The following is a 15341-nucleotide window of genomic DNA, read 5'->3' on the forward strand; positions in this document are numbered from 1 at the left end:
TGTTTCTAATTTTTGGGGACGGGATGAGTTCCAAGATGGGCGTTGTAGGTCGTAAGGTCACGGCGCCACGGTGATGACGCCAACGGTCAAAGGTGTCGAATTTTTTGGTGCAACCGTTTTAGACGTATTTTTGGGCGAGGATTTCAGAAATCGCCATTATTTCGACGTGCGATGACCGTGTGACCGTGTGGGAGGTGTCGACTTTTTTGATGATTATTTCGCAGGCATAATTTGGTTTGTTGATTACTACAACAATGCTCATTCAGAATTTTAAATTTTAAAAATACTAAGAATTTCAAAAAGTTGAGTTGGATGTTGGAAATAAGAAAGAAACTATCTGGGAGCATAATGGTGAAAGAAATTTGAAAATCGGAGTTAAATTGGATTTTTGGCGTGGTTTTTAATGAGTGAAAGTTGGAGTGAAAACGATTTTTGGGCACCTTTGGGTGGGTGTGGCGGGCGCAAATGTGGCCATGGAATCAAACCGCTTCAGCGTTGCTGTACATTCATGGCACACTACAGCATACCCAGAGGGGATCGAAATCCAGTAGTTGATAGCACACAACCTCCCCTCCTAAGTTTTATCTATAATTCAAATAGATAAATCAATAGAATCAGTTTGCAGGTGCATTTATAACTCGAATTAAGTACTCTGATTAACATTCCGTAAATTTCTCTTTTTATTTCGAATTTTTGTTCATGATCTAAAATCATAATTTACAGCTTAACTAGGAGTTTGATCAAATTTGTATTTTTCTTGTGTTCCTTGCATTTTGAATTCAAGGTTTTTGATAAATCTTGAGAAAATTCAATAAGTTAACAAATTGACGTAACATTGTTTTATTACTCCAACCCAAACATTGGATAGAACCCAGTAAAATTCTGATTCTGAGAACATTCATTCTGAGATTCTTCATTCTGAGAACCCATACTACAAGCAGTATTATCCGATTAAAAAAATCTGGGTGGTGTAAAACTTTATTTTAAACATGTTAAACATATTTAAAACTAATAATATTTTAGTATTTTAAACAATTTTATGCATGTTGCAGATATGAAAGAATTTTTATTGACTAGGTTTCTGCAACAATTTAAACACAGCTAGGATTCTAGTAATTATTTATCCACATAATTATTGAAGCAGATGCTTACAAAATGGCAAGTTGTGTCGCATAACTGATCTGTACATAAAAATTAGAATTGTAGTCTAACGTTTAAGGTCTTTATGTAGGTAGGTGTCGCATTTGGAACAAATTTTGCTTAGTAATTAAGAGAGGCCCTGAAATGTCCAGTTCATATAGTTAAGGAAGAATTTCATAGACAGATATTTGGGGAACCGGTACTTATTTTAGATAGTTTAACTATTGTAGGTATAAGGCAGCGAGAATGCACTGGCGATGGACTGCATACTTTGTCGTTCGGCATGGTAGATATAGAGTCAAAGCGGTGCATAGTTTAGAGTCCAGCATGGCAAAAGTACCTCACGCCGGCGGCTGTGGAAACGCGAAAGGATGACGGTGCTGGATGCGTTATGCACGGCACGTTCTTACATTGGGGAGAGAAAGTGTATCTAGGGGGTGACGTGGCTTACTGCGTTCGCTAAATATTTTTCCAGCAGTAACCCAACCAATTCGAGCAAAACCAAGTAATGAGATAATCTAATCCAGAAAAAATTGAGATACATAATTAAACCACTCCAGTGAAATAATTAAACTGGCCTCCTAAAACAAATTTTGATTTGATTTTTTTGATTTTTTATTAGTAATCCTTTCTTTTAGCCTATCGGGCTTATGAAGGAGCATAAAATTGTAGATAAATAAATAGATAAATATTTATCTAAAACAAACTAACTACCCTCATAATATTTACTAAAGGACCATCCTCGTAAAATAATTCATCGGCCCTAAAAACTAGAAGAAAACATCAAACAGCATTGCACCACTTATTCTCTATTCCCCACTTTTCTACACAAATAGTTGTAATGTTGCACCACTTCTCTCATTCCCATCACTGTGTAAATTTGTTTACAATATGTACTTACCTTTTGCTAGGACCTGCCGCTGGCCCCTTTTCTTCCTCCACGCTGTGGAATTCTATGTCCATCACTTCCCCAACTTTGTAGCACTGGCTCACATTATGTTGTTCACTACAATATTCACACACCTCTGTTATATTCACTACTGGTATTTTCTCGCACTGCCCCATGCTATGAAAATTCCCACACAATTCACAACTTTGTGTATCTTCCATCCCCTCCACTGCTTTATTGCACATACCAATATGGTGAAAACCCGACGAGACTCACAACCTTGCTCCTCTTGCATAATTACGTATGTACGTATTTCAGATGTGTTTCTAACGACAGACTGGATGAAAGATCAAGTGCATACTGCATTTTCCTCCATCTCATCTTGTCGTTTTTAAACTTTTGGAGACGTTTCTGATTTCTTGGTTTGCTAGCGGCTTTTCATTGTATTCGAGATCCCAGACACTTTCGTCGTCACTCATTTCTAAATTACGGTTCTTTCATTCCGTTCCATTTCATCCTGTCCCATTATTAATCCCATTAATAAAAATTAACTCTAACTTCCTGCTTTCCTAAATTACTTCTACATCATTTTTCCTATACATAAACCTGGAGGACAATGCACAAGTTGAACATATCCTGTTGCTCATCATAAATAACGGTACTTTGTTTTCGTCGTTAAATTCAATGACCTTGCACGAGCAAGTACACAATTGCATTTGTAATTCGTAGACTACAGACATTCTCTTTTGCATTAAAAAAATCTTTTTCCAGTCGACGTTTATTGCCTGAATATCTAGCCTTTTACATTTCTTGCCAAAATGGAAGAGACCAATGACCTGTTATGCACTCAACTTTGCTTTCGAAATTCTGACATTCTCCTTCCATAAATAAAACAACCTTTTAAAGTAGCTCAGAGATCAATCAGGGAGCAGCGTGGCTCTCTTGGAGAGCCTAGCGTCTCAACTTGTGTGGGAAGAGGGAATGCGTTTCATGCGTTTGATCAAATATTTTTATGTGAAACTGGGTAAATTCGACACAATTTAAGATAGCAGTTTCCAGTAAGAGTATTATACAAGTGAGTCGCTCGAACCAGTTTGGAAGTTTGTCGGGACAAAATATCGAACTAAAAACATGTAGATCACCTGGTGGTGATTTTTTCGACACTCAGCGTCACTAATCAGGTCGAGGTTCGTGGCCCAATAGGGGGTCGAATTCGAAAACGCGTCCCCCCTACTACGAGTTTAGAATCACCTACTGGCGAGAAAAATTCATGCAATGGTTGCAATAAGCCTCGAGCCCGTGAATTTATTATTATGACAGTGACGAGCAGCTTGGACGCATACAACAGAAAAATGTTTTTTCAAAATTTCCAGAATTATTATCAGATTTTTTGCTTAAAAATTTTTTTATAAATTTTTCATAATTTTGTCGGGCATTTTTCAGAATTTCTACATATTATTATTGAAAAGTTTTTTTGAAAATAAATAATATAAATGTTTGAATTGCGTTTTTGTGTTTCCCCATTTTTATTTTAGCAAAAAAAATCATGTTTAACATGTTTTATTAAATAAACAAAAATGTCTGGTAACCATGCCAACACATCACCGTCACCCCTTTCACTCTTTTGTAGCCATCAATATGCATTACCATCACCAACATCGCCCTTTTTCCATTGTCAGTAGCGTGCATAACGCATCCACCACCGTCATCATTTCACTTTTCCATAGCCGCTGGCGAGAGACACTTTTGCCACGCTGGACGCTAAATTATGAACGGCTTTGGCTACTCTATATCTACCATGACTAACGACAACGTACGCACTTCCGTAGCAGGTACGTTCTTGCGGCCCTATAAACTGGCGGAACTAGGGGTACGCAGGGTACGTCGCACGTATCGGCCCCCGCTAGGCGACGGCCCCCGGCCCTCGGAGCGTCGGGGCCGTACAAATCTTACAAAGTCGGAAGGCCGCCCACCGACTTTGTAATATATGTCTTACTTAAATTTGTTCAATAATAAATGCAATAATTTCCAGAGAAACTGAAACAATGATATCATAATTAGTTTAATAATTAACTAGGATTTATTTAACTAGTAAATGTGTTAAACTTTTGGCCCTCAATCACGTACGACCCTTTACGTCACGTTACTGATTTATAATTTGCCGGAATTTTCATAAATCAATTTAAGTATTTCGCTACTAAGTATTTACATTTTTATGTATTTTATACATTCCTAATTGGAATTTCGCATCTATTTAGCATGACATCAAAACTAGATGTCACCGTTATAGAGGGTGTTCCGGAAGTAATGCAACTTTGGTCAAATGCACATATAAACTCAACGAATGAATTTTTTAAAGCGAAATTTTGGTCAGAAAGGGACAAAGGTTAAAGCTAATTAAGTTTTGCTTCCAATGGTCCGTACACCCCTTCCGCCAAATTTGGAGACGTTTTTGTTGGGCGCTCACAATTAGTGCTTCGCCACTGTTTTTGGTCACCTTTTTTGAGATTTTTGACCACATGTGTTGAAATAAGTTTAAATTTTTGACTGAAGTTTTTCGATTACAATATTTTTTCTAGGATAGGAACTAAAATTTTTCAATAGGTCTTGTATTTGGCAAATTTGGGAACGTTGTTCACCTCTATCATGTTAATTGCATTTGATCCGTTTTAAGGCGGAGCGTGATACTTTGGCTTATATTTAATTTCCAGTTTTGCATAAATGGTTTTCTTGAAGGTGGGAGAGTTGTATTATGTGCAAATAAAAGCATTTTGATAATCTGAGCAGTAAATCTTCTTGCACAGGACGATCAATTTTGGTTAATTTTAATTACTTCAGGTCAAGGATTTTTTCTGCCCTCCTGCTTGCTACTTTTATTTTACTCTTGACTATATTTATAAGCTTCTAGAACCTTCTAGGATTTGATGTCCAACTTCTAAGCTTTCAAATAATGTATGGTGTTCGGTGAGAACTTCAAGTACTTCAGCGAATTTCGCTCCGACATAACAAATTTCGATCTACACGAAGTTTATTACTTTCGGGGCTGCCACACGAATGTACCGACCAGATATTTTTTGCGATTAGTCGTTTTTTGCAGCTCATACCTTAGTATAACACAATAAATCGTCACTTTTGGAATTTCTTATTTTTTAAAGTGAACACAGCTCAATTTCTTGGAGCGCGTAACCACTTTTTCGAGGTAGTGGCAGACGATGGTTGCGAGTTGCTTGGTGGTATTTGACCTCATTTTGGAACGGATAGAGATATCGACTTCTGGTTTTCGGATTCTACTAGATAAATGTGTGGACTACAATATTCACCCAATTTCGAATTTGGGGCAAATTGATACCCTTGCATATATGCATTTTACCAAAGAGAAAATCTAATTTCGTGAAAGGAGGGATGCTAAATAGACGGTTACTGTGGGAAGGGTTTTTTGAGTATTTTAAAATAAATTTTTGCTCATTTAAATTATTTGCAATGTGATGGTATAGAAAATTCAACACGTTCACAATTTTGTATTCGAGTGTTTTTTTGTGCAAATTTGATCAAATAACTAGCAATTATTTTATGATTTAAAATACTATCATGGGTTATGAAGAGCGAAAAAAATATTTTTAACGAGGTCTATTGACCTCCTCCCGCAGTGGAGAAAAAATTTGCTTGGAGGCTAAAAGACCTCCACCCGCACCATAGCTACAAATTCGTGGAGGTTTATTGACCTCCTCCCGCAATAAGCCAGAAAATTTTAGGAGGCTAAAAGACTTCCTCCAGCAGCAACGCAATGTTTCCAAGGAGGCCAAAGAGCCCCCATACGCTTTAAAAGGTTAAGACGCTCACTCCATTCGAGGCATTGAAACGTTTTGCAAAATTAAGTGAATCTTTATACCCCCAGCCAGTAACTTTTAACAGGACCTCATGGGAACCCTCTCCCACTGGAAGATTAAAACTAGCCCCGTGGTATGTATCTTCCTTTCTCGTGGTCATTATTGCAACGAGTTTTTACCTCGTTCTTGTAAAACAATTGCTCTCACGCGAGAAAGATGTCAACATTTCGGTTGCACTGTGCCTCCTCTTGGTAATATCATGTGCCGCTGCCAAAATTTCGACAGCGATTTCCTACACGTATCACTTCTGTACTGATGAACTGTGCTTCGTGATTAGAAATCTGTGCACAATGAGAGGTAATTGAATTTTCTAAATTACTACCATAGAATTCAAGGGTCGGGAAGACAAAGGTTCACATTCATTAATTGGTTGGGTGAAGTACCATTTTTCTAAACAAACGAACTAGTATCGAATATTTTTTAAAAATCTTTGAATGCAGGAACATTGAATAAATTTCACTCCATTTCGTTCCTATGAATAATCAAGGATTAATTGTGTCAATTACTGAATATTCACCCAATATGGTAAACTGATAAAATAATCTGCAGTAGCGAATTTTAGATAAAATGTATAGTTAGTAAAGATTTATTTTTACATTTTTAATAAATCAATAATAGATAAATGCATATTTATAAATTGCTCAAAGCTGAAGCGAAGATATTTTTTGTATGATCGCGAAACTATCCAGGCTGGTTTAATTTAAAATATGTAAGCTGTTTGCAAATGTGAATACATATTTTTGTAATTTACAGCAACTTCCAAAGAATCGTCTAGTCTGACTGGTATTTTTCTCCACGGATTTATCAGCGCTATTATTACCACACATGGAACTTCATGCCTCAATACTTATATTTGGGCTTGGAATTATAGGTGTTAATATAATCGTATTGATTCTGGAAACATTAGATACGCGGAGAAAACGATGGAATATTTGCAAGTTTGTTATCGGAATGCAGACATATCGTCAATTTCATATAATCATTCAGGTTGTGAACACAATTACATCGTGCTTTTTACCTGTTTTCACTTTAACAATTGTGATACTAGCGGTTGTGATGGGACATATGATCATAAAAATGACTGGTAGTGTACCTCACTCTCTGGTTATTTTAGAGATAATGACAACCGCGGCAATAGTTGCGTTTATTATGATAGCCTATCCCTTATGTGCAGATGTATTGAGGAAGTCCGCTGATTTTTTAAGGAGCTTAGAATTACAAGGTGGTTCCATGTACAGGAAAAGACAGCTGTACAGTTGCAGACCACTTAAGATTAGGGCCGGTTCATACTTTTATATTCATGACGGCACAGTTGCTAAGTTACTTGAGTTGATTGCGTATTATACTATGTCTTCAATAATTTCGGTATAAAAAGTGTGATTTAAAGTTTTTATATCTGTTACTTAACATGATTGAATAGCCCCTTCGATAAGTTCTGGGCAGCAAAGATCATGTCTATACATTACCAGGTTATTGTTTCTGAAAATTTGTATTCTTTAGGGTAAAGTTATAAAATATTCCTTATTTTGAAATTAATACGTAGCTGTTGATGTATATGCATTAACCTAGTGGGGACTTAGGAGGGAACCTTTAACGAGACTACTGGTTTTACACGGGATTACACGAATTTGAATATTCCTTAATTATGATTTGAGTGTAGGACTGATATATTGGATAATGACAGATATATTGGATATATTGGATTATATAATTGCCCGATAAGTTTATTACTCGTTTTTTAGTCATTAACAACTACTATGTAGTGTTTTAGTATAACACTAAATTTCTTTCTACATGCATACACCCATGTAACCAGATACGTATATTGTTCTCTGAGGATGAGACGTACTGAAATTAATCTGTGTAAATCATATCATTCTCTAAGCTAGCTTACTGTTAATTCTCTAAATCCTCAGCTAATCTGTACAATCTTATCATCTCGGATTATGCAAACATGAGTGAATTAGTACTTTACTCGTTTGCTCTCAGCACAATAAAACTGTCAAAACCAATGTTTAATATTTACATAACTTGTAAATTATAACTCCCTTCAACAACAACAATGCATACTTGACGTCTTTACACATTGACATTATATTAAATCGCAGGAAACGAGATTGTGAAACTATGCAATTATAAATCATGTTTATCAAACATTTTAATTTTTGTAGTTGTCACGCCAAGATAAATTTATCTATTGTGAATGTTAGAGCACAATCATGGCATAATTATTTCACTGTCGAATACTCCATGGTACGCTAAACACCGCAATTTTTATAAAATTACGACCACAAAAAGCTGTAAAAATATGGAAACTTTTCATATATCAAGCTTCCTAACCATAGCGCTGTATGGCGTACAAGGGACCCCCTTCGGTCTATCGGATCATCCTACCAGGCACGGTGTTGGTGTCCCGTGGCATGTCCACATCCTCGTGAAAAATAACGACATTGTGAGCATGACTTACCCGGGAGTTCTTATCTCGCCCAGCATGGCAATTACCCGAGCACGTGAATCAATACATGAAGGAGGCAACAAGTTCCACATATTTCCCTATAATCGGTACCATGCCACGGTAGGGACCTCCAATCTGGGCGATCCCTTTACACCAGACGATGACAACGAAAACGGCATTATCCCGATCAATGTAAGTGGATTAATTTATTTATTCGCTGTTCACCAGACGATCAAGTTGCAGTTTTGCAAAAGTAATTTAATATCTCACCAAAATGGGGCTCCTAATAATGCAGGAGTCACCTCTTGGTGTCCTTCCCCGATATCAATTTTAGTACATCTATTATGTAGCTTCTAAGGATGTTTTTGCTTCCTGGGAGACGTTTCCTTTCAATTTAAAATTTCTTCCTTTTCTGAGTTTTGACAAATGTAAGAAACATAAACTTTTTTGAAAACTAAGAATTTTACAACTGCATTTCTGAAAGAAAACCGAATTTCAAGAAGTATAGCGAATTTCTGAAAACCATTTTGAAGTTTATCCAATGAAAGTTCAGACAAAATTGTGTCTAATTTTTAAATCGGGTTCAAATTAGAAAAGTGGCAGCGCTTTCACAAATCATAGTTTTGCTTGAAAATGCATTAAAAAAGTCTACCTGATGTGAAAACACACATAGGTATTTACACAGTCTGTAAACCCCAACGATATATATCTTTGTGTTTATCCCCGCTTATTTTGTGCTTGAATAGCTTCAAGTTATGTATTTTGGACAAAATAGAAGATTCCATACACCTCTGCATTGATTAATAAGGGAATCTTACATAACCCTAATGAACAAAATGCATACCCTTCAGATCACACATATCCGTATTCACCCCAACTTTGACGGTGAGGATGACCAAAATGAGAACAACTTTGCCCTAATTCACTTCTCCAAACCTGTCACGTTATCAAGTCGAGTCGAACCGCTTTGCCTCCCCGACCATCTGGAGCTTGATGAAGAGGATGATCTCGTTGTCACGGGATTCACAGATTTGGTAGACAATCCGTTTCTAAATTTAACCACGCTCTCATCCTCCAGATGTGACGAACTGTGGGTTCAATACTTTAACGAGAGTAACACCACATCGGCAGGAAAGGACGTGTGGTGTGCCGCAATTGACAGTAATTTATGCATACATATTTACATAAAGCTTATAAAATCAAGGGTGTTGATTTAATTCGTCCCGACTGTGTGTTCGCGCGAATTAAATCACTACTAAAATTACTTAAATAAGAATAGTTAAAAGTTTTATTTTTTTAGGAAACAGTCAAACCTGTATTCTTGGCGATGTTGCAGCAGCACGACGTATCAATGGATCTTTTTATTTAAACGGCCTAATCAAACATTTTTACAGTAGGATCCCAATACCTTACTGCTTCGGGATTCTGTTCTACTTTGACCCCATATCCAGCCAGACTTTGGAATGGATCGAGAACAATCGACGGTAAGTATGATTAGGTAACCATAAATGCTCTATTTTTTGCCGGGGCATAATTTAGTGTCACAACTTGGCAATAATTAGAGGCCCGGCTAAAATTTGGAAATCTTCGGCTCCAGACCAGCTATGCTTGGAGACAGCCTAATATAGGACATTAAATAGAGTACTTACGGTACTTTGCAACTTTGCAAAATATATTTATATACATAATGTCTATTAGCCTCGTTTAGACCAGAGTCATCATACATATAACGTATTTTAATACACGTCCTAAATGCACCATATGTATAGACGCTAAATAACCTCTGACAAATCCGCGGAAGTACTCTACTGCTCTATTTTTGTGTAACGATTACTTAGCCAAACGTTTCGTCACCAATCAGGAACTTATACACTAAATACACATGACGTCGCTTTTGACAAAAATTTAACATATTATCAGGATTTCATTTGAAGATATTTTGAATGAAATTGTTTAATTTTTAGATAACCACGTCATGTGGTTTGGTACACTAGTTTCTTTTTGCTATTACCCGTTTGTGACAAAACTTCTCCCTAATCATTACGCGAAACTAGAGTAGTATCATAACTCCGCTGGGTTACGATAAGTTGGTTAGAGTGTACATACATATGCGGCTCCGTTATGTCCATCGCCATTTGTGTATGTTTTTTTTGTTATTACAGATGTGGACCTGCCCAATTTACCTGCAGAAATGGAGATTGTTTCCCATTATCTGCGATTTGTCGCGAAAAACCCGCCTGTCTCGACTGGTCGGAATATTTGATATTGAACTCGGATTATTGCGACCGCTTAAATTACTGTGAGGAAGGGTCCTTTCCTTGCGGTGAGAACGGAGAATGCATTCCTGGTGTGGAAGACTGCAGGGTGGTCGACCCCAGTGGGAATGGATTAACGGGTATGTACCACAGCTAACGGTGGGTTTGTAGGCATGAAGTGGGTTTCTCTGAATTTCTCCGATCTTCCTCGAGATTTTCTAATTCGGATTGAACCACCAAGCCTTCAAATTTTTATAGTCGGGTCAAAAGTCAAAAAGTTATAGCATTTAAAAAAAATATTGATTTCAACTGAAATTAATTTTAAAATCAATTCTGTCACATGTAAAACACAGGTACTCAAAAACGGTACAAATTCTGGTTGATTTACAGATATTACAGATACATATATATTTCTGTGCGTGAACAGTTTAAAATAAGCCCCTTAAAACATGAGAAACCCACTTCATTCCGACGTCTTATAAATAGTTAAGTATCAAAGTTTAATTAAACCCCAACTATTGGAATCTACTTAGTATACTCAGGAGGTACTGATTTCTCGGTGTTAAACTTGTTACACACCTCCTACCACTAAAATTATACAGGAAAATAATACTGGATTTCTAAGAGAGTACATTTGCATTTTTAGTTTACACTTCTGTTGGCATTGTATCCTCCATCGCGGTTCTTGGCATTTGCGGAATTTTAATTTTGTGGAGGAGACATGTCCTGAAGTTAAGGGTACATATAAAGCATATTTAAAGACACGGATTTGATTTCATTGAATTTCGCACATTTTTCAGAGTGAAACAAGAGACCTTAATAAACAAGAAGTACGAGATTTTATAAGTGGAGTAACACCAGTTCCAGAAACTGCTGTGTGAGTTCAAATATTTCATTAATTGCATTATGGGAACGTCAATATATTACGTCATCAAAAAACGCCGACTTTTAGACGACCCATTCACCCCTTTTCTATCCTATTTATGTTCAACGTACACTAGACAACGCAAAATCACCCACCCATCTTTGATAACGAAATATATGAACGTTTCCTGAATCAATTTCCATCACGGATTTATTAATTAAAAATGTGTAAACCTGCGCAAACTAGGAAACCTCGTCTCGGAAGTGTTAGCAAGTATGTCGTCAGCCAGATTGAAACACTTCCTTGGCTCGAAGAATTTGACATTTTGATGAAGCAGTTGCAGATTGGTAGGCACTACACTAAATAATCGTCACCTCTGGAGCGACTTTATTGGATCATGACCCTTTACATACTAAATACCCGATACCTGAACTCATCTTTTTGTCCTAACAGAAGATGAAATTAATCGTGGTTCTTTCGGAATCGTATACGCTGGCTGGCTCCACAGGGACGATGGAAATATAAAGGTTGCCATCAAAACGCACATTGGAAACCTGGTCACAGAATTTAAAGCTTTGCTGTGCGAGGTAAAAATATTGGCGTATCTGGGACATCACGAAAATATTTTAAAATTTTATGGAGCCTGTACTGAGAGAATTAAGAAACGTAAGGTCTGACAGATAAATAAATAGTTACGAGCGATAAAGGGTGTACATACATATGTGTGATAACATGTTCTTCTAGGGGAGGTTTACATGGTAATGGAAATTTGTGAGAACGGGAATCTTCGTGATTTTCTGGCGTCAAATGCTGAATATTATACTGATACCGAAACCAGTGATGAGGGTGATGTCTGGAATTCAGATGCAATCAAGGGGTTAGATCACGCATTAATTAGTTATTAATTAGCTTAAGCTACATAGTTTCTGCATTTATTTTGTCTGCCTGTTGTCTCTTGTCTCTCCATCCATCTGTAAGCAGGATTGCGCGAGATTTAGTCGAGATCGGCGTAATTATGATTCATATCGTATACAGTCACGTATTTGCGATAATCCCGAGATAAAGTTACTTTAACACGGGAATTAAAGATATTTCTTGGTTCTATAGATTACTCTCATCCGATTTTAAGCGAACAATTTTCATGGGGAAGAATAATAATAATAACTTGTTTATTAAGGTACACGCTGAGCGATTCTCAATTCGGGGTTGTCAACAGGAACCAACTCCTTCTCTGGGCGAGACAAATTGCCGGTGGGATGGAGTATTTAACTACGAAGAGCAACGTTAGTTTGCGTTGCTACATATAAACGTTTGACTTCTCAATACAGTGCTTAAATAGATTTGATGTATAAAATATTTAGATTGTACATAACGACTTGGCTGCGCGGAATATTCTCCTGGATTCCAATCTCGATGCAAAGATAAGCGATTTTGGATTTTCTCGCAAACTTGATGATGGTGGAATATACCTGAAATCGACTAATGTAAATAATTCATAATCTTTGATACGTACTTTATGACTAATTATTTTTAAAGTACGTACGTATTTACTCTAAACATGGAAATCTCCCTCCAATTTTTATAAAGCTATGAAATTTGCAAAACAACACGATCTCCTAGTTTGGAAGATATACATATTTGCATTCGAAGAGCAGACAACGTGCCCAAAAGTTGACAAATCTTATACTTTACACATTTCCTGTTTGTTTTCTCCTCTTCGGATGCAAATATCTCTTCTAAGTGAGACTATTAGGAGATCATATTCTTCAAATTTCGTACTACGAGGGCCGGGCCATAAATGCGTAGCTGGACCTGGACTGGATGATTTTGCTACAGTTTTCTATTTTGTGCGAAAGATAACCTCATACATATGTACATATGTGTCGCAGATTTAATAGCTTACAAATTTGCTATCAGATCCAAGTCAAGGATAACCAGATTTATTATTCCTTCATGGTCAAGATACGTACTTATGGTCCGGCCCTTGTAATTAAATTTATAATCAGTTCACGCTAATTTTTTTTTCAAAATCGGTGAGCCTGTATACCCTGGGGGCTCTCCATTATTAAATGTTTCTTGATTCAAGGAACCCATTCCATGGAAGTGGCGTTCACCAGAAACTTTCACGTCTAAAACATTTTCGCAAAGTTCGGACGTATGGGCGTTCGGGATCCTGCTCTGGGAACTGTTCAGCCTAGGTGATGAACCATATGAAGACAGAGAATGGAATGACGGTTTTCTTAACGACCTGGTTGGCGGAATCAGGTTACCACAGCCGGTTCTCGCTTCTGAGATAATGTGAACTTCATAAAATAAATAATGAGGGAACGTCCATAAATTTGGTTACCCAAAAATTCCGATTATTCAACCCATTGTGCCCGCCTACTCATGTGTTTAAATAGCATTATGCGTCCATAGATCCAAATGGGGCTGTTAGACAAATTATTTATGGTCCCACTCCTCGCACTCATGACATAATTTATGGACATCCCCTTGAAACAAAACTTACAATTTTTTATCGAATACTTTCAAATTTCAGATACGAGATTATGCTTTCTTGTTGGAACTTGGACCCTAATGAGCGACCAGAATTTTCCGCTATTAAAGTTAATCCCAACTTATTTCAGTAATAGTATAAAGTAAAGTACCATAATTATAGTAGTTGACACAATTATTTATTTGACAACCCAAAAATGTGAACGTCAGCCGACAAGTAAGTATTTAATTTGTATTGGAATAAGGCTTAAATAACACTTGAAAATTATTTATTGTTTAAACATGTAAGTTCTAATCAGTATTTATTATTTAGAGAATCTTCAATTTACGGTTTTGCTAATATTTGAATAATTTGTCATTGCTAGGTTTGTCATAATGTCGGCAAGAATTCGGCTTTGCCTAAAATTGTAGGAGCTAAGACTCAAGAAACTTATTCATTAGCTATATTTGCCAGTATTAATGCAATTAATTAATTAGTATCTATGTATGTATGTTTGTCACCTGTACTTCGATATGTATTAAGCGGAATTGAGCTATGTATAATTCTTTATTAAAACCCTCGTCTTTGGAATTTCATTACTACTGAAAAATTCTAAAAAACTCAAGAACTTTTGAGTTAGGACTAGAGGTGATCTGGATCGTCATTTCTTGAGATCCAATCCTTCCAAATCCATTTCACCCAAAAAATTTCAGATCCGTTCCATCCAAATCCAGTTGGATTGGATCGGGCCATGCATTATCCAAAAAATGGATATCCAGCTCACCTCTGGTTAGGACTAATTATGAAAAACTAGACTTAAGCTACGTACATAAGCAGCGTTTCATGCGAGGCAAATAACGTAATACGTATCACCCTTAACTTTACAGTATTAAAAATAATGGTGAACATTTGAGTAGCAAATGATCTTAACGTTCTATAAAATAATCTACACAACATAAACAGTACTGATAAAGATTAAAACTTACTCTGGATTTAGTAATTAATAGAAAATATCTGCCTTACCATTATTATCGTTGTCGTCCAAGCAAGATCAGCTTAAATTTTTTTATTGATCTTGTTGCTTGTGTTACAAATTTACATAATGTGCATAACACATATCATACAGAAATTATCGAGGACATTGTGTAATACGAAATCAAGTCAAGTAACCTAATGCCTGTGCCTTTATGAATGTAAAAGTACGAACCAGCCCAAATCTTGATGGGTCTGCAGCTACGCAACTGTTTTTTATGTGTATAGATCCCCCTTGCAAGTCTAAAATCCTTAGAAAATTAGACGATTTCTCCATCACATCCGCCATTAAAGGATATTCTATCAGAACACCCCCAAAGATTACTGCACTTAGCAGTATCT

General features: G+C 36.6%; 1 protein-coding gene across 1 annotated transcript; it reads left to right on the forward strand.

The window, feature by feature from the left end:
• Positions 1–8168: 8168 nt before the first annotated feature.
• LOC118436898 (vascular endothelial growth factor receptor kdr-like) lies at positions 8169–14954 on the forward strand. Its single transcript, XM_035855558.1, has 13 exons — positions 8169–8563; positions 9223–9532; positions 9672–9855; positions 10534–10766; positions 11273–11364; positions 11427–11503; positions 11738–11838; positions 11945–12157; positions 12236–12368; positions 12669–12774; positions 12853–12975; positions 13578–13789; positions 14031–14954. Exons 1-13 carry the CDS (start codon positions 8225–8227, stop codon positions 14119–14121), a joined length of 2214 nt encoding a protein of 737 aa, XP_035711451.1. The 5' UTR covers positions 8169–8224; the 3' UTR covers positions 14122–14954.
• Positions 14955–15341: the final 387 nt, after the last annotated feature.

The sequence above is a fragment of the Folsomia candida genome, unplaced genomic scaffold (genome assembly GCF_002217175.1).
Source record: "Folsomia candida strain VU population unplaced genomic scaffold, ASM221717v1 Fcan01_Sc011, whole genome shotgun sequence".
NCBI lineage: Eukaryota > Metazoa > Arthropoda > Collembola > Entomobryomorpha > Isotomidae > Folsomia > Folsomia candida.

Bases quoted from the DNA above. Each gene is read 5' to 3' on its own strand.
- LOC118436898 (XM_035855558.1), top strand. From the start codon at position 8,225: ATGGAAACTTTTCATATATCAAGCTTCCTAACCATAGCGCTGTATGGC. The intron at 11,365-11,426 runs GTACATATAAAG...CACATTTTTCAG, and splicing joins GACATGTCCTGAAGTTAAGG to AGTGAAACAAGAGACCTTAA. The intron at 12,158-12,235 runs GTAAGGTCTGAC...ATGTTCTTCTAG, and splicing joins TACTGAGAGAATTAAGAAAC to GGGAGGTTTACATGGTAATG.